General features: G+C 43.7%; 2 protein-coding genes across 6 annotated transcripts in view; both read left to right on the top strand.

Annotated features, from left to right (window-relative positions):
* Positions 1–2,532, top strand: part of rhpn2 (rhophilin, Rho GTPase binding protein 2) — a 38,597-nt gene extending 36,065 nt beyond the window's left edge. For both annotated transcript variants that reach the window (XM_015953936.3, XM_015953935.3), the window contains exons 13-15: positions 1–69; positions 1,489–1,644; positions 2,100–2,532. The exon at positions 1–69 is cut by the window's left edge and continues 78 nt beyond it. In XM_015953936.3, the coding sequence (XP_015809422.1) occupies positions 1–69; positions 1,489–1,644; positions 2,100–2,363 (489 nt within the window). In that variant the 3' untranslated portion in view covers positions 2,364–2,532. The remainder of the gene's footprint in view (positions 70–1,488; positions 1,645–2,099) is intronic.
* A 3,709-nt stretch (positions 2,533–6,241) lies between these two features.
* Positions 6,242–20,241, top strand: part of cep89 (centrosomal protein 89) — a 110,510-nt gene continuing 96,510 nt past the window's right edge. For all 4 annotated transcript variants that reach the window (XM_015953933.3, XM_015953932.3, XM_070554727.1 and 1 more), the window contains exons 1-8: positions 6,242–6,534; positions 6,903–7,009; positions 12,108–12,257; positions 12,454–12,646; positions 18,666–18,717; positions 19,244–19,327; positions 19,615–19,806; positions 19,927–20,069. In XM_015953933.3, coding sequence (XP_015809419.3) covers positions 6,493–6,534; positions 6,903–7,009; positions 12,108–12,257; positions 12,454–12,646; positions 18,666–18,717; positions 19,244–19,327; positions 19,615–19,806; positions 19,927–20,069 — 963 coding nt within the window. In that variant the 5' untranslated portion in view covers positions 6,242–6,492. The remainder of the gene's footprint in view (positions 6,535–6,902; positions 7,010–12,107; positions 12,258–12,453; positions 12,647–18,665; positions 18,718–19,243; positions 19,328–19,614; positions 19,807–19,926; positions 20,070–20,241) is intronic.

The following is a 20,241-nucleotide window of genomic DNA, read 5'->3' as shown; positions in this document are numbered from 1 at the left end:
GAGGGCTTTACTCTGAAAGGAGAGTCTCCTGTCCAGGTGGTCTCACTGGATCCCCACTGTCAGGCTGCAGTGAGTAGAAGTGTACATGTTTTCTTTTTACGCTGACCTCTCTGTGGGGAGGTGAGATGCAAAACTTACCAAACCCATAATAGAACCAGCCCAGAGTGGGACAGTCAGCAGCAAAACAGTGAGTCAGTGTCCAACAACTGAACATGATGTCATCTTCACCCCCTCTCCACACCGACTGCTTAACGGAGTTAGGAGTCAGGCGTATTTATGCTCTACAATCCCTCTGAGCCCGAGAGCTCATTAAGGTGTGCCAACAAAGAGCAGACGTACAGAACATGCAGAGAAACAGGCTGTTGAAGGCCAACAGGGCCAGACTTTTTATAACGAGGTTGTTATTTAGACGACTCTGAGTTTTTCCCAGAGATTCTCGACCCACTCAGGTAAATATAGGTCAGGGTGATAGTTGGAATCCTGCCTGTAAATAAAGATGCCCACAGAGACCGCGTTTGTGCTCAACACTAGAACTCCCAGGAACCACCAGTTTGACGGCTGTAATTTTGGCCATTAAATGCAGGCTGACGATGACGTAGAGCAAAACGGGTCAAGTGCGTTATTATTAATAATAATAATAATACTACATCAAACTTATTTAGTGCTTGTTTAGGACACTCAAAGACACTTTCACACTCTCACATTCACACACTGCCAGTGATGGTAAGCTACTTTGTAGCCACAGCCGCCCTGGGGTCTGCCATTTGGTACCGTCGGCCCCTCTGACCACCACCAACACAGGCAAGTTGTGTGAAGTGTCTTGCCCAAGGACACAACAGCAGAATACCCCTGGAGGGAGCTGGAATCGAACCCATGCCCCTCCGATCATGAGGCAACCCGCTCTACCACCTGAGCTACTGCTGCCCCATCCATAATTAACTCTTTATGGGTGTATGAACCTAATAATATGGTACGAAAATATAATTTTAATCCAAACCTTGAAAAGAAGTCTCTCTATTGGGTGACCGACACGGATCCTTTCCGTGGGTGGGGCGAGGGGTCTGTTTTAGCAGCTATTTCACACAGAGTTTGAATGGAGAGTGAGCACACGGAGCTGGACAGTTGGTTGCTTAGCAACGGCGACGCTGTCCGTTATCCGCAGGAAAACTTTACCATGTAAACTATAGAGTCGTCGGATTGACGGCTTGTGGGAGACAAAGACAAAAACAGCTATATTTCTTTTTTGATACATTATTTTATGGAAATTATAAAGCAAAAATAAAGGACGCATAAAAATAGGAAAAGCCAGGAAGCCAGGACAACATGAGATCATCTAACTAAAGTTATTACATATCAGAATATGAAAACGGTCAAAATGACTGCCTTGGGAGTTCTAGTGTTAAGGACGGTTCAGAGCTAAACCTTGCTCGTGTCTTAGCTTTTCTGATGTTTTGCTCTAACGCTCGTTCTCCCTCGTGTCTGTTTAAGGGTGATGGCCTGAAAGAGGGAGACTATATTGTCGCTGTGGGTAAAACAGACAGCAAATGGATGGGAGTTAGTGAGGTGATGCAACTTCTGAAGGATGTGGATGAAGAAGGGACTGAAATCCAGGTGGTCAGCCTGATGGACAGCAACCCTTCAATGGTAGGTCCTGCACATTTCCTGTCCTCAGTGGTATTATGAATGGAAGTCTTTGTGAATCCAAAGATATGATTCAGACAACAGGAAATTCATTCGTGACCGACTTGTTTTATTAAACATGAGCGGTTTGCTTCTCCAACTTTCTCTGTTGAACTTTTATTCCCAGCAGTTTCCTTTTGGAGCTCAGATCTTGAACCCCTGATGTTTTTAGCTTTCCACAACAGTTCAGCTGTTGATGTTATTTCTTTGTCAGTGGTTGATACCAACATATGTAGAGCTCCACCAGTGGTGTGTGTACCACTGTCGGAGAACCACAAGTCTATAATGCTAACCCGGTATACCTCCAACACACTGTCTGGCTAAGTTTTGGTGTATGGGGTTCTACATTAAAGCACAACAACACCATTTATTTTTTATTTTTATTGAGAAACTGATAAAACATGTTTGTCTCCTTCTAGCCTGCAAAGAGTGCCACCTTCTGTGGAAACCTGCCTAAGACCTACTCCATGATTTGCCTGGCGTATAATGATGAAGAGAAGCCTCTAAAAAACCGCAAAGTAACCAAGAAGTCCTCATTCCTCAGCTGGGGCATGAAGAACAAGATGAAGAGTGCCAGCATGTTAAACCTGCCTACGATGGATCATTCTGGTGCTATGTCCTGGAACAAACCCATTCCCACCTTTCCCAGCTCCAGCTGCTACAACAGCGACAGTAGCCACTAGGGAAGGGACTGCAGACCTGCAGAGTAATGTTGGTGTAGATGATGGACTTGCTGTTCTGGTGCCTGCTGGTGTAGAATAATGGCAAATACTGTATGTAGCTTGTATGTCAATTACTAGAAGCAAAACCACTGGGCCAACACACACACACACACACACACACACGAGTGCCTTTGCTATTACATGGGTACCATCCCAGGGCAGCTGTGTTTCCGAAGACATCTGGATTGAACACCAGGCAAGAAACGGCTGAAACGGGATTCTTTGTCACACCAGCATGGCTGCGGCCCAGTACAGCTGCAGCGTGAGGACAAACACACCAGATATCCTTATCCACTGAGATTAACTCTCAGCTTTTGTTTGTAGCAGAAACACTCCTGACCATCCTAGAGAGGGAAGCAAAGTGCTGCTGTCTGCCTGGCTGTAGCAGTGAGAGGTCCTTCGTTAGCCCCGTCGTGTTACTGTGGCTCTCTGTGTCTGATCTCTAACGTTCAAGTGAAGGATTCTCCACATGTGCTGCTGGACTCGGAAAGCCATGTATTTACTAAACAGATCTGTACTTCTGGCAGATATTTGAAGCAGTGATTGAGGGAAAACTAAATGTGCTGTGATTTTTTGTTTGTGTCTAGGAAGAGTTTTAGAATGCAATATCCCACAAGCTGCTAAATCGTTGATGTATACGTTGGTTGTGTGTTGCTGTTTTGCGTGTGTGAGGCAGTGTCATCGGGATGCCGTGTCTGGGACATGCAGGGAATGGGAATTTTTTTTTTTTTTATCTTGCCAGCGCGACTCCATTCCTGATCAGATTTCTGTTACTTGCTGTCTGTTTGGAGGAGCGGCAGCTGTGCGTTTTTATCAATGTGCATCATGATGTAGTAAAACCTAATTATTTATACTAGAAGGGACAAATGTGAATACATTGATGACCTTCATGCTTTTCACTCGGACAGTCGGCGGTGACTGTGATCAAAACCAGCTCTGTCTCAACTAATCTCACATTTTACTGACATTTCATGGTGTTGGACTATCATTATCTACAAAGTAGATTCTTATTCATTTGATAATCAAATTATTTATGTAATTATTAACACAAAAATGGATATACTGAAGCTGTAGGTGTAGTGTAAATGTTACATGGTGGATTTCTTGGTCTCTTGCAGGATCATGTTGGTAAGCTGAGTGTTGTCGTCATAAAATGTTTTAAACCTGTAAATGGTTTTAATAACACTGAGAAAATGTAAGATTCAGTTTTGTCTGCTTACCCAGTGTGTCTTTTTTGTGCCATTTAAGCTAAATCTTTACAGTCTCAAGCCGTTTCCTCCACAATGTGCTGAGTGTGTGTAGCTGTGCAGAGTACACACACACGTGCATTTTCTTTACGCCACGGTGCCTAGTGATTCTAAAGGCCTTGGATGAGGGTCATGGTTCCTTTTGGTTTTCAGGCTGGCTTGCTCCATTTCCTGCACTTTATTTGGCATAGCTGCTCATTGTTAAACATTTGTCTGATATGTACACTTCAATAAAAGAATAAAGAAAAGGGGCTTGATGAATCTTCTTAAATATTTGTCTGTTTCTTTTTTCTGTCAGAGCTTAAAAATGCCAAGCTGCTTGGAAATGTGTGGAATGAGGTTTGAGTTCACCGAACCAACGTGCCCGAGTCAACTCAAGACATTTTAATCCGTCTTGTCACACACTGAAAAAGTAACGCGTGATTAAATGTTGCTCGTTTGGCCTTAAACTTTATTGTTCAATATTTTAGAGCCATGTGAAAAAGCTGGCAGTGTGTTCAGAACATCAGGTATTAGAAATATTTTCCTTTCAAACTCCAATTCCAATAAATACATGTTAACTTTCAGTAATAGATTTATTCTGTAAAAACAGCACCCTCATGAAAACCAGTCAGACGTTCACAGCAGCGGCCTGCTTGAGGACCCTTTAGGGATCCTGATGATGGGTGAAGGACCTGCGAGGACCCTGGCCATCTCTGGAGTAACCGCCTGTCTCCTGGAATCTCCTCCATGCTCTTTAGCAAACCTGTCAACAGGTTATATTCATGTACCATCTTTGTGGAGTAGGTCTGTCTCCTCTGGGGTCCAAGAAATCATGGAAGCTATAAGCCTACAGATTTTGACCTCAGCGCAGCTTTCGATAATGTTGACCATAACATCCTTCTGGACAGACTCACAAACTGGGTGGAACTATCAGGCACAGTGCTTGGCTGGTTCCAGTTCTATCTCAAAGATGGGGGCTATGTTATCTCTATTAAGGATTACCAATCAAAGTTGGTCACCATGACATGTGACATGTGGGGCCCCCCAAGGCTCAATTCTAGGACAACTACTCTTTAATCTCTATATGCTCCCCCAGGGTCAGGTCATACTTAATATTATTGCCTTTCATAGCTATGCTGATGACTCCCACAAGAAATCAAACCGTCCACATCGCTGTCCACTTTTTAAAGCAAGGCTGTATTTTAGATCTGTTTTTTGTTTTTATTCACATTTTAATGTTTTTTATAACTATTTTCATTGTTTTTACTCTTTTTTTTATATATATATTTTTATATTTTTATCTGTTTTTTATTTTAGAGCAGTTTTATTGTGCTACTTCTTTGCACTATGTTCAGCACCTTGGGCCCCCTTGAATGGGGGTGGGAAGGGGCTTTATAAATAAAATGATTGATTGATTTCTAATGGGCAGGACTATTGCAATGGCCTCCTAACTGGTCCTCCCAGAAAGCTGTGAAGCAACTGCAACTTGTTCAGAATGCTGCTGTCTTAACAAGAACTAAGAGAACGGAGCACATCACTCCTGTTCTTAGATCTGTCATGTTCTGCGGGTGGAGATGGCAGACCATGTGTGGTGGTGGGTTTCAGGAGGCAGAAGATCAGGCAGACGGATGAAAAATAAAAAGATGTTTAATCGTAGACTGGGAGCAACAGGACGAACAAACATGCACAAACGACAATGAACCGACAAAGACAGCAACAAGGAGGGAGGTATAAATACACAAGGGAATCAGGAACACCTGGGCAGAGTAATCAGGGACAGGTGAGAACAATAAGGCTAATCAGGGCAGGAGAGACACAGTCAGGGAGGCCGGGGCGGATCATGACAAGATCTCTACACTGGTTACCAGTAAACTACAGAATAGATTTCAAAGTGCTTCTACTTTATAAATCACTCAATGGCATGGCGCTAAAATACATGTCAGATCTAATTTCTGTATATACACCTAGGACTCTGAGATGATATCCTTAGGAAACAATCAGCTGGCGGTACCACGGGTCAGAACCAAACATGGTGGAGATGCATTTAGTTACTATGCTGCTCACATATGGAATCAGTTTCCCTTTGACCTCAGATGTGTTCCAACCCTCGTGTTGTTCAAAACAAAAATAAAACCCTAATGTACTCATCAGCCTTTAAATGAACATGCTGCGTCATCTCCACTGTCACTGTAACTTTGTCTTCCTTTAGCTTTAAACTGTAATTCTATCCATGTGTATTTGAATTTGTGTTTTTATGTTGTTTTCATATGTCCTGATAATTGTAAAGCGCATTGAACTGCCTCTGTGTTTGTGCTCTATAAATAAAGCTGCCTTGCCTATTTTTAAACTGCAGTCCCCAGACAAGTTGGGTAATAATAATATTTTGTCGTGTATTACATGCCCGTCTGGTGACACTTTAAGCAACTCGTGGACGTGGCCACGAGATGCTTATTTCGACAGTCTATGGTTAAAATACATGTTCTGAGTCCTGCTTAGTCGCCTCCTATTGGACAAACAGTTGCGTTGAACAAACGTCGTTGCTAAGGAGAGTAAAACGACTTATGATTGGTTGGATTTTAGAAGCCAACCAATCAGAAATACTCTTGGACTCATGTAGCTTGTCATGATGATGCGTATGGATACAAGCCACCCACCCGCAGTGACCAGTTTGATTTAGTTAGCGTGCCTATCTTCAGCGATGTTTAGTGAATAAGAGTAATAATGACAGACGTAAAAGTAATAGGAAACCATTTGGGCGTTCTCGATGCAATTTGATAAAATAATGGTCGGTAAAGTCGATCCGTGGGACGAAAACTTACATCAACTTCGCCAAGCTAGGAGTAAAGTGAGACGGTTTTAAAATGTTAAAATTCAACTTCAGACGGGAGAAAGACGAGGAATTTGTGAGTTCTGAGTTAATGAATCCTCCAAATTATTGCTTGCGTAGAACCATTTTCTGCATTTAGTTAGCTGTCCTGTCCCTAGTTAGTGTCGTTGCAGGTAATTATTAACTGGTGGGTTTAAGCTAACGTGCTTAACTTTGTAGTTTTAAACTAACAGACTTAGTAAAATTGACTTGAGCTAGAGTAACTAATGGCTGTTTAGGATAACAAGTCAGTTTGATGACGTATTTACTTATTTACATTTTAATCAATTTCCCTCAGGGATTAATAAAGTATTTTTGAATTGAATTTGAATCGAATTGAACAGACAGCTGTGTTGTTTTAATTTCTGATGGACATCCCTCCACCTCTTTCTGTGTGTTGTGTAGAAGCATATAGCTCCTGGCATGATGCCTGCTGCCTCCATCGCCCCTAAAGCGGCCGTGCCTCGTACTCCTCCCCCCCAAAGACCACACCCTTTACCCAACAATGTCAGGTACCCAGCAGCACACCATCCCCTCCAGCACCATTTTATGTGACTGTTTACTCGCATTTTGTCTTTTTAAAAGCACAGTTATTATCTTTTGTAGTAGAGAAAGCCATGTCTAACCTGTAGTAGATCGTTCAATAAACAACCTCAGTTTGGAGAAATAGATTTTTGTCTGGTCCAGACAGCTGATCTAGTGGCTCTGATGTTTGGGGCTAGTTCTAAAGTGTTTTTGTTGTCTTAAAACAACTATGGTAAATGTTAAATGGCCTGTATTTGATATAGTGCCTTCTAGAGTCCTGGGACCCCCCAAGGCTCTTTACAACACAATCAGTCATTCACCCATTCACACACATTCACACGGTGGTGGGGATGAGCTACAATGTAGCCGCAGCTGCCCTGGGGTGCACTGACAGGGGCGAGGCTGCCAAGCACAGGTGCCACCAGCAGGCAAGAGGTGTTAAGTGTCTTGCCCAAGGACACAACGACAGCGACAAACTGAGCGGGGCTCGAATCTGCAACCTTCCGATTACGGGGCAAGCACTTAACTCCTATGCCACCCTCGCCCCTATACTGTAGTAAAAAACACCTCCTGAGAACATTACTTTGTACATTTTTACATCACAATAAATACCAGATGACACGATTATTTACACAGAATTATGTGGTACTATAGCAGCAGAAATAAGCTTCTTGCTGGAATTGTAATAATTAACCAAGAAAAGCATGAAATGGGGACATTATGACATAATATAATATTAGTTGGTCGTTAACCTCAAAAAGCCGTTCAAAAGACTGGCTCCTTTGAACGAAGCAAAACCATGAGAGTGTGTGTGGGGGTTGTTAAGAGCAACGTGTTCCTCCGGTGGGCGCACGGTGGTTGGGTAGCGTTCCGCCAACGTCAGTCACAGCAGTGGGTGGGGGTTGAGCGGGTGTGCTTTGCCGACTTTCGGGGAGGTTCGTCACCAGAATACATGATTAACGACTCTCTACAGGGACTCTGCTCTCGTCGTTCACTTTAAAAACCTGTTCAAAAGATTCGATTCATCCGTAAATGTCACATCACTATTACAAATACAGGGTTTTTCCTGGCTCAAATTGAGGCAGAGGTGGTACCATCCTGACCATGCGCCAGCACATATATACTCTGTGCATTCGACGGCCTCACTTTTTTTAAGGCAAAATATTTTTTCGTTAAGTGTTCTAATCTAAGCTTCTGTTGATTCGTTGAATATTCCATTTGCCAGCGTTTCAAGTGAAACAAGACAGGTTTGCTGCTAAAAAATATGAAATAAAACAAAACGATAATTTATGTTACGTCCGACAGGAGATGTTAAAATGCGAAGGAGGGGGTAACATAAGAAATACGACAGTGGAGTTAAAATGGTTTTAACTGTTGTAAAAGGTTCTAAAAACAAGAGCAAACAGATGGTGATCATTATAAAGAATGCAAAACAAAAACAAAAAAACTCAAAAAGGTTAACATTACACCAATTACCAACTATAAAAACACCTGGTAAAAACTTACTGTAAAAGTTTTACCAACACAGAAGGTCTTTAAAACCGGAGTCAATAAAATTTCATCAAACCAAGTTAAGCTTTTTAACCAACAACATCAAAAGATCCCTCTGGATCCTCTTAAGAGCTTCTCCCTTTAAAAGCTCATAACTCAGAGTTAAAACCTTAAAGTTAACTGATCTCAAACAAAGGGGTTGAACCCAAACTGAGGCCTGTAGGACAGCAGGACCCCTGCACTGCTGCCTCCCAGACTGCTGAAGGCACAGCGTTTTTATCCCAGGCGTGGGTCATCAACAGGATTCAGCTCAGCTGTGCTCCTCAGCAGCCTGGAAGAGAGGAGGAGGAGGGGCGGTGTCAGGCTGATCACCAGGGCTGGGTGATCCTGGCTCCTGCATCCCACTGGCCAGGCTGGCAGCCGTAACACCCCCACACATAAAAGAAAAAGGATAAAAGTTAGTAAAAGCACACAATACCAACTTTTTTAACCTTTTCATTAAAAGCAAGAGAGCCCCCGATAAAAACAAAACCCTAGTCTTCATGCGCGTCGCAGGCGGGCAAATTAAGCACATGTGCATATGCACATCCAAACCAGCAAAGAGAGGGGGGGTTATCCCCTGCTCTTCCTGGGGTGCTCCACCTACTTGATCTGTTCTGTTTGTTGTTTCGTCTGTTGTTTACCTCGTCTGCTCCTATCATTCCGTGTTGCTTCCCCATGAGTTTCCTTGTTGAGCCGAGAAGGTGAAAAGATCACCAACAACAGAGTTCCGAAGTCCACTAGATTTTCTAGGGTTTTTGACATGTTTCTGTTTGTTTTTGTCCGAACACAATGTTTTAAAATACTGAACCTTCTCCTTATAAGCTGTCTCACTGTTAGTTATCATCCCTGCTATGTCAGCAAGCTTTTACAATGGTGTTGCTGGTGTTGGTGGTGTTGGTGGGAGAGGTGTAGAGGGAGTAGAGCAGGGGGCTGAGGACACACCCCTGTGGTGTGCCGATGCTCAGGATGAGAGTGGGTGATGCGTGAGCCCCAATCCCGACGCTCTGTAGTTTCTGTAGTTTAGAAATTCAAACAGCAGTAATTTTATCACTTAGTAGATCAGTAGGATATTAATACTTCACGTTGAAGCTGAGTGTTGCTCCTACAGACCCATATCAGTACTAAATATTGATTATAGAGTATTTGCGACAATACTGGCCAAGCGATTTAGAAAATATAATCCCTGAACTTATAGACACTGATCAGACAGGATTTGTAAAGAATAGACAAACTCATGGCAATGTACGACGGGCACTTCCTCACATCAATCATATGAAAAACAGAGTCAGTAGTTCGTAGCCTTGATACCGAAAAGGCTTTTGACTCTGTTAGATGGGAGTTTTCACATTCAGTTCTAAAACGTGTTGGTTTTAATACTCAGTTGATCAGCTGTCTGAGATCCTTGTATGACTCTCCTACAGCCAGGATAAAAGTGAATGGGGACCTGTCAGTCTAATTTTCTCCTAAAAGAGGATGCAGACAGGGCTGCCCTCTTAGCCCAGCTCTGTTCGCATTGTTTATCGAACCTCTGGCACAGGCCATCCGAGAATGCGAGGAAGCTGCAGGTGTCACCATTTACAACGCACAGTATAAGGTGTGTCTTTATGCAGATGATGTTCTGGTGACCCTCACTAAACCCGATACTAGCCTACCTACACTATTATCTTTGCTTAATACATTTGGCTCATATTCTGGTTACAAATTAAACCTTCACAAAACTCAAATTCTTACTTTTAATTATAAACCAAACAAAAATATTATTAAACTCCTAAAGGGTAATTAGAATAAAAATGTAATTAAATATTTAGGGGTCCTAATGCCCAAAGAATTAACTGACATTTGTAAACTTAGCTATACCACCTTAACAGTTAACATTAAATCAGATCTGGACCGATGGCTGTTACTGCCAATGAATACGCATAACAGGATTGAACTAATAAAAATGAGGGTGTTACCTAAACTGGCATTGCCTTCTGAGGTGTCCTCCAAGCAATTCATTGAATGGAATAGAATGATTTCAAATTTTATCTGGGGAAAGCAGAAGCCAAGAATAAAATATGAGACGCTACAATTAACGAGAAAAGAAGGTGGCATGGCCCTCCCGTGTCTTGAAAACTATTATAAGGCTGCTCATCTTAGAGTACTGATAGCATGGTGTGATCCTACATGTGATGCCAGGTGGAAAGAAATAGATCAGGCTGAAGTTCATGGCCCTCTCCCAGCCATTCTTGTGGATAAACCATTATTGCGTTAAATTTTAAACAAAGTATCCAACTGCATAAAAACACCACTGAGCATCTGGCTTAGGGAACTCAGAGACAAAATGCTTGAAAAAGATGCAAAAATACTACGCTGGCTAGCATATGACACAGAATTCACCCCTGCAAGGATCGATAGTAGGTTCAAATATTTGTGCAATTCTGGCATTACCGCATATTGGACAATTGTCAGATGGTTACAACTTGGAGAGAGGGGATTTTTTTTAGATATCTTCAATTAAGACATCACTTCAATACAGATACTGTGTCCAAGGAGAGAAAGCCTTTAGTCCAAATCTTTATAGATGCGTGCAAAGGGAAACTGAAAAAAAAAAAAAAACCAACTAATCTCCATGACCTACTCAGTTCTACAAGCAGAAAGGAAAATGTCTACCAAGTACGTTAAACTTAGATGGGAGAAAGAAGCCTGAATAAATCTATCTGAAGAAGATTGGTCTAATATCTGTAAAACGAGAGCCACTACTTCAAGCTCCGACTCATGGAGAGAGTTCGCTTGGAAAAATACTCTGAGGTGTTTTATCACCCCTAACATTAAAGCACACCAATGTAAAAATCCTGAAAACTACGTGTTGGAGGAAATGTGGATATACTTCAGTAGGGCACTTCCACATTTTCTGGAAATGTCCTAAAGTCTCCCCCTACTGGACAGAAGTGGTTTGTAGAACCAAGCAGATAACTGGGCTACAGATTGGGGGGGAGCTTCAGTGTCATTTACTAACCAGTCTGAGGAAACAGGACAGATATCTGCCACAGGTATTACTGGTGGCCAGCAAAAACACTATAACACGTAAGTGGTTGAATGAGGATCTTCCAACTGTTTCGGACTGGACAGAAATAATACAGGGACTCTATCTTATGGAGCGACTAACCTCCTCACTGAGACTGTCCTCAGAAAAACGTGAACAATACTGGAAGAAATGGAAATGTTTTCTCACTGAGACATTACTCTAGAGCCTTATGGTATTTTTTATACGTTACCGCTGAGAATATGTATCTGAGTTGTACAAAATGTCTTAATTTGTAACACTGTGTACGTTCTACATAGATGGCCTAATCTCCTTCCTTCCTTTTTATTTGGTCGGTCCTCCTTTGTTGTTTTGTGTTCAAATGTTAATGTTTATAAAAATGAAAAATACTCAAAAAAACAAAGTCAAAATAAAAAAAAAACGTCACTTTGTGATTGTTCTGATTGTACCGAGCCACATTAATGAGATGGCATGTTGTCCTGATGCTGTATCGGTTCTTAACACCACATGCGTGCTTCCTTCTACAGGTCAGCTGTATCAGCGGCCATTTTGTCCTCCTCTCTCACTGGACGGACGTTGGCCCTCCCTCCTCCTGCCCGGCTGAGGTCTTTCTCTGGGATTGACCCCTCTAAACCATTTACACCTGAACCAAACCTCAGCACGGCACTTTACAGCGGGTAGCCACTCCACGTTATTGATGAAACAGCATTCCCACAAGCTTTCTCCAATAGAACAATAGTCAGAAGTGATGTAAAACTACATCTTCTAAATCTGGACCAGCAAATGTGAACAAACTGATTTAGTGGGACTATATCTGATACTATGGTTTAGCTGTAAGAATACGAAGCTTTGTTGTGCTTCCTACTTCCTCAGACGGAGATGGTCGGAGGATTTGGCTAGCCGGTCTCACCTGTCATCTCCCAATCACTCAGAGGGAGAGCTTGAAGCCAGGGGAGAGGATGTGGACAGTCAAGAAGATAAGGAGGAACACATTTATCAGACTTTGGTCAGACAGGAGAACCTGAGATTGTCGGGGGCCATCTGTGACCGCCCTGTAGAAGCAAAGGTAAGGAAGCACAGAAACATCCATCTTTATGTGAGCAGGGGTGTCATTTGTCAAACATTGTGTAGAATCCTTACTAAAACCGTACTTAAGCTCAGCAAAAAATAAGTACGCCAAGTAGGTTTGTGATCTATCAAACATGGAGTACGCACGGCTGCACGCAATCTCCGCTTCATAAATCAGAAACTATCTAGAATTTTTCTCAGCTGCATTTTAGTCACATCCCGTCCTCACCACGCCCACTTACTGCCATAGTCAATGCAAAGTGCCTTGTGGATCTCATGCATACATATAAGCCGGCTGTTGCAGCGCTCCCGCCAATGACGAAGGTGACCGTAGATCAAGGCAGATCAAGGAAGCTCTATTTCCCAGAAGCAGAAATTGAGGTACCTGTGGGTGAGGTGGAGAAATGAAAGGAAGTGCTTTTGCAAAACAAATAAGAGAAAATCCACGGAGTGGCACAGCGTTGCTGAAGCCGTCAATGTTGTGAATTCTTCAGAGAGATCTGTGGCGGAGATTAAAAAAATGGTCCAATCAGGATTTGATCCCCAGAATCCCAGGTGAAAGTCACACACGCTAACCAGTCACCCAAACAGAGATCTCCCCTGTACAAGTAGCCAGGGTGCATGATCAATCGGGTCACAGTGACGGACACACACACTGTCACAGACGCATGACATTCTGTCTCAATCTGTCCCCCTGCTGATATTCTGCATTCCGTATTCTGCGCTTCAGGCTGTGTGTGTGTGTGTGTGTGTGTGTGCGAGAGCGTGTGTGTGTGTGCGTGCACGCGTGTGGGAGGTCTTGTTCTGTGTGAACACGAAGCAGTACAAGTGATAATGCTGCAGGATTTCATAATTTTATCCTTCTCAGCAGCAGCGCTGCAGGTGCTCTCCATGTCCAACATGTGCGTAAGCCAGGTCATTAGTCAATTTAAAGTTGAGCACATTTTTCCGCCAATTTTTCTTTCATAAATCCCAAAGTTTGCGTGGAAAGTTGCTTACGCAGTTTTCCAACCCCTTTTTGTGCGTAAGTAGGCTTGATAAATGAGGCCCCTGATCTTTTATTGTTGTTATGATAGCAAAGACACAGGTCAGGGGTCTGCAGCAACAGCTGCATTCCCCAATCCACCAAAATTAAACTAGTAAGAACCACAAATGTTACACAACCCTTTGAAAAGAGACAATTAATCATTGTTGCTAAATATGTACCTAAGAGGATTAGGGCCACTCACAAAAATTCTCTGTTTTCCTCAACACTCTGTGATTAAAGTCAGGATTCAGATGCTTACCGCTAGGCCACCAGCTCAGTGGCCTAGTGGTAGAGTGTTCGCCCTGAGACTGGGAGATCAGGGTTCAATTCCTGGTCGGGTCATACCAAAGGCTTTGAAAAAATGGGACCGAATGGCTCCTTGCTTGGCTCTCAGCTTTAAAGGGTTGGATTTGGGGGTTAAAGCACCAAATGGTTCCCTAGCGTGGCTGTGTCTGCAGCTCACCACTCCCCCAGGGGATGGGTCAAATGCAGAGAACAAATTTCGCACACACATCAGTGTGTGTCACAACTAATAGGACTTTGACTTTTTTTCTGAAATTACAGTCAAAAATAGTTCATTTCTCTTCTGTAAATATCTACAATGAGAGACTTGTCCTCAGTTTTGAAAACCTCCACATTGTGAACATGATAATAGAAATGATTACATTTTCAGATTAAGGAACAGAAAAGTGATATTTTTTCTGTGGGGTTTTGACATTTGCAGAGAGTGATGTTGAAAAAAAAGATGATCTGAAATACCGTAAATCCTCTAATACAGGCCCGGGCCTGTATTTGACTCAAGCCCATCAAGCTCCAGGCCTTTATTGGAAGGAGGGCCAGTATTAGAGGCAGGCCTCTATTTCTTTTTGAGCAAAATGAACTAATGGTTCGTTGGAGGTTTTGACAATTAAAATTGCGCCCACATTTTCAAAGTTAAACACATTTCTTTTAACAACGGTAGTTCCTGCTTCAGCCCTCTCCCCCCTCCCCCTGCGCAGCGGCCGCAAACTCACTGATGCGCTTGCAGCCTCTTGGAGTTCCTGCTGCTCTAAACATTAAAATAATTATTTCATTATCTGTTCCTCACTTCTGATTACCTTCAATGGTGTCTGTTTGTTGCAACCACCAGGTACAAAAACTAACTTGTTTTTATTTGACTATTTTTCTGTCCTGTCTGTTTATTATCTTCCTGCATCTCCTCTCGATCCTAAAGAAAAACTGCTGCCTGGGTTCATATATATTCACCTTATGAGTTACCTTTGAACTGCAGTTCTAAAAGATCTACCGACCGCAAAAACAGCGGAGCGCTCCCTGTTTGGCGGCCGTATCAGTGATCAGTGCGTCGGAGGACAAGGTGAAGCGTCCCGCTCCACAGCATGCAGTGAAACGCATCAGGCGCAAATAAAAGACAGAAAACATTAAAGGAAATGAATCGACATGAACGATCGCGTGTCAGTACCTACGGTCTGGCACAGCACGTTGCCCCCCCCCCCCCCCATGCGAAATATCAAGAAATTCTTGTTTTTTTTCATCAATTTCATCATAAAATGCACTTTTTGTAATAAAACTAAAAAAACCAAGTAAAAAAAATTTTTTTCTTGAGTTTTACCCCCAAAAAGAGAATGTGATCATACGATAATTCAATAGGGAGCGTGGTTTCACAGACGCGGAAGTGATAGCGTCGGTGCTCTAGGAAACCCCCGAGCGTTCGAGCGTCAACGAAGTGACACGGAAATGCCGGGCTTTCCAGAAGTAAGTAAGATAACTTACTATGAGCTGATAGTTCGTTGGATTGATCGGTAGGTTGGAAACTCTGATCATGAATCTGAAGAAACGATGACTGAGTGGTGAGCTGGAAAGGCGACTTCCGTTTATAGCCGCGGTTTGTGACGTAGGTGCGACGTGGAGGGAATCCCCGCGAGGGGCATGCTGGGAGTCCCTACTTCGCGGATTTTCATCTATCGCGGCCAGGTCTGGAACGCATCTACCGCGATAAACGAGGGATTACTGTAGTTCAGTGGTTCCCAAACTTATTTAGCCGCGCACCCCCTTCTATGTCCCGACCATGTCGACGCACCCCCCCCCCCCCCAGCCCCCACATCGGGGCATGGCTATATATATATATATATATATATATATATATATATATATATATATATATATATATATATATATATATATATGTCAGATGTCAAGCTAAACAGACAGGGTTAAAAAAAATTCCCCATCACTTTCATTTTTTAAATAGTAATTAATAAGCATTCAATACCATTACAATTTCCTTTGATTTCATTTTGGATAAATGTTTAGAGTGCCCAGGTAGCACATAAACAATGCAATTTAACGGTTTTCTTAAAGTAGGAACGTTTAACCTGTGCGGCCAGAGCGCTCTCCTTCCCTCTGCTCTGCGTAAATCTGAGCTGATCACCTACTTGTGCGTAATCAAATGTCAATAGGGGACAAGATATAGCCATGATGTTCACTTTTGCCTCAGACCAACTTATTGCTGTTTTATGGTGTGGCTGAATCTGCGATCCGCTGTCATGCGGACCGGAATAACAAATGCTGCAGTAACATGAGATGTGGTCAGGTTCATGAGGAGTCACTGGCTGGAGCGGACCCGACTCATCCCAGAAGCTAATATCTTAATTTGACCTTGAATGAAAAATAACCTCTTAAAAGTTTTTATCACGGTGGAGGCAGCGTTCATTTCTGCCTTCAGTCTGACAGCGGGCCGGAGTTAAAGCAGCGTGCGCGCTTATTGAATCTGTGTGTGTGCGCGCACGCACGTGCGCGCGGCATAGCCGCTCAAGTCACCGCGTCTCGCGCTATTTAAACCAATGTTGTAAAATTCCTTCTGCCCAGCCCAGATGTGCTCACTTGTGCACCCGTGAGCCGTGGTTCAGCCGAACGCGTCTGACCGCTGACAGACGCACTCTGAACTTCAGATCTTCAGCGCGCTGTCTTTAGCCTGAATGTGAATCATTTCTTGATTTATTTTGTTACATCCACAATGTTCTGTGTGTGAGGTTTACAATGTCAGAACACCTGCATGAGACAGGGTGTTAATTACAATCTGCCAGAATGACTCGCCACCTTCAGATTTCTCCAACACCGTTAAAAATGATCAAATACGGAACATATCGGCATGCGCAGGCCAGAGCGCTGAAGCTCGGCACATTGTTATTATGAAGCTAGGGCACATGCGGCGGACACGCGTGCGCAAAAATATACTTGTTTTCACTTACATTTATTGTGCCCACTTACTTTTTCTTTGGCCCACCCACAAATGAGTTTCTACGCTAATGGTGACATATGACAGACTTCTCTGAGCTCCGCAGCCATTACACTTTTCACCTCGCGCACCCCCTAGCGGCAGCTCGCGCACCCCCAGGGGTGCGCGCACCACACTTTGGGAATCCCTGCTGTAGTTCATACACCCCCTACTGCTGCTCCCCAGAGTGTTCTGCAGCATAATCAGCATGTTCTCTTTGAACTTGATAGTGTAATGACCTGGCTGGGGTTGTAAGCCAGGTGCATTCTGGGTATTGTGTTATATGTGTTGCCTATCGTTCTGCTAGTTCCTATGTGCTGATTTGCGTGTTGTGTGAGTGTTATGTAAGCCACAGGGAAGGTGATGTGTGTTCTGTGGAGCGGGTTGAATTAGCATGGTTAACTGACACCGTGACTCTGTGTGGTAGGAGCGTGATAGAGGATCGTGTCTGTAGTTACAAAGCATTGAAGAAAAAGCTCAAAAAAGGTCTGCGTGAACCTCTACTGCCTCCTGCTGGTTGATTTGGGGACTATAACCCTGCCGCTGGGACGCTCATACTTGCTTGTTACCACATTCCATCTGGCCACAATAAGAGACCGGCCATTATTTACCCTCCGCTGACTCCGACACCGGCCAAAATTGGAGACCCGGCCTTTAATTGAATACCGGCCTGTATTAGAGGATTTACGGTATTACAGGTGCTTTTCTGTTATGGAAACTTGGTGCAGTTATATTATAAAAACTGAAAAGCTGCTTAAACGTGCATTTTTAAATTTCATACCTGTAAACATCAATTAGCATTTCATTTCTAGCTAAAGTTATAAAGAGCAATGGTGGCTCCAGAGCTGCAAGGCCCAGACGGAGCTTTAGGTCTACAGCTCTGGCCCTTTTACATGTAACGGTTACCGTGGCAGCAGCGGAGAGTCCTCCACTCTGTGGGTATTTACATATCAGACAAGATCTTGCAGCAAAACGGCTAAAACTCGTGTCATGGCTGTGATTTATGTTAGTCTGTGGCCAGGTGGTCGGTAACCCTGATGAAAGTGTTCTTACTGAGCTGAGCTGCCCCTAGTCAGCGTGATCCGTTCAGAGGAGTTTCCTCTACAGACCTTACTGATTCCATCCCTAGAGTCTACTCTCACTGACTCTTGGAGGATTGTTCATTACCTTTACCTGGCCATCCCATAATAGTCCCACCGTCTCTGTTTCCTTTGTGAATGAGATTTCCAGGCTGTCACACAGTTTTGCTGCTGCCTTCCAGAGACACATAAGAGATTTATAATTCTGAGCCTTTACAGACTCGGTCTTTGATTAACCCTAACAAACAAAAGGATGTGACGAATAACATGTAATTAATACAGTAAAGCTGTCCAGAGTTCAGGGTTATTCACTGTGTGTTTGAAAGGGGTCAGGAAGGTTGGTTCACGAACAGATTCAGTTGGCGTCCCCGGTCCTGTGTGGACTCGGGCTGCTCGAGGACACGCTGAGTGCTGGTACACATAGTAGTTTCCTCGTGGACATGAAGAGAAGCTGGAAGCTGTCTAGATGTGACTTTGTTGTGCCATTACTAAACAAGTCCCTTCCTCATGTCCACCTCATCAACCCTAACTAGCAAACCTGCAGCTCACACACTAGCTGCTCGTCACACGCAGTCGGAGGTCTGGATCTGTTTTCCACAACCACCTGTGGTCTGACTGGCTCTGCTTTCTCCTCCAGTCCAGTACGCCTCCGGCCCCTCAGATGTCTGGTAGACCAGAGCCATCCTCAGGTACTGAGCTTAGTGATCTCTGTGTGTGTGTGTGTGTGTGTGTGTGTGTGTGTGTACACTTTAGTTTAAATGACACAGAAGGTCAAACTAAGCTTTATGATGTATTCTGGAGAAAAACCCTGCCCATGAAATTGTTGGACTGTTTGTGATTTTGTTTAAAAAAAACACAAAAACTTTTATTTGCTTGGAGAACTTCTTGATTTCTGCCTTCAGACTTGTCCTTGTCCAGATTCAGGGGAAGCTGAAGAACAGATTTTGTTCTCTAATTTATAAAATGAGTGAAGACAGACGTCACAGCTCCCATCCAGTTTAATTTGGGTTGTTAGGTAAACTTTGGTCATTGGAGCTAAGTAGAAAACCCCGTTATAGCTGCTGTCACCTGCTCTGATGATGAAATGTTTTATTTCTGCTCACACTGATCTGGTGGAGAACCTGGCAGCACATTCATGCTATGTAAAATAAAGCAGTCTATGTAGCACAAGGAGCAGAATCAAGCTCTTCACTTGCATCGTTGCTCTGGTTTCAGTGGGTCTGACAGTTTCTACAGAAGGGATGAACACATCTGTCGGACAGAGCCCTGAAAACTGGAGGAGCCAGGAGCCATGTGGGTGTGAGTATGCAAATATCTGACCTACTGACACCAGTTATTGCCCCCGTTGGAAGATGAGATTGTACGGCGCCAATCCCTCTACATGTTCACTGAGCACGTGAGATCTTGTGTGGGATTATTTTGCTGATCAAGTTTTGACCAAAGCAGCTCTAACTGATGATGCTGGTTTACAACTGACTCCCGTGCATGCCTATACGTACTTTTACGCAACTCCGTGTGTTAAACCACTAACTCATCATGGTGTTGCCACATTTATCTGATCTCTTTAATTCATGCTCTCGTTTCAGCCTTCCCGCCTGTCCCAGTCGCTGACCTTCCCAGGTACACGGCATCAGATCTCAACCAATTATACAGCCAGGTGCATAGGGAGAAGAACACAGGGATGGTGGACAAACAAACACTGCAGGAAAAGAGACCACAGCGCCTGGAGCAGGAGGCTATTGAGAACAGAGCCTCTCCTGACCCAAAGCCTTCTGCAGGTAGACGCTGCTCGGGCAGATCTGGTCTCACAGGAGGACAGCGTCTCTCCAGCAAGAAAATGCTTTAGCATTATTTTGTTTCTGGAAACTTCTTTTGAGCCTGCTGTGCTGTGATTGCAGGCAGTCTGGCAGAGCTCCAGAGTTTAAGGCAACACGCCCAGGAGCTGGTGGACAAAAACGATGCCCTGAAGTTGTTGGTTCACCGTCTGAGTGTGGAGCTGAGCCGCTACCAAGCTCGCTTTAGGCCATTGTCCGAACAGGAGGTACAGCAACTTAACCGGAGTCACTCTTCAGCTGAGGGAAAGAGGCAGCACCCGTCTCACTCCATCAAACTGTCAGTAATTCTTGTCTCGCCCAAGTGTTAATCACCTTTCGTGTAGTAGTTCAGCGCATCCCTTTGTAATCCAGCCTTTGAGAAGAGCAGCTTCGATCAAC

This window comes from Nothobranchius furzeri, chromosome 9 (genome assembly GCF_043380555.1).
Source record: "Nothobranchius furzeri strain GRZ-AD chromosome 9, NfurGRZ-RIMD1, whole genome shotgun sequence".
Lineage (NCBI taxonomy): Eukaryota > Metazoa > Chordata > Actinopteri > Cyprinodontiformes > Nothobranchiidae > Nothobranchius > Nothobranchius furzeri.
This window is presented reverse-complemented; position numbering and strand designations above follow the sequence as displayed.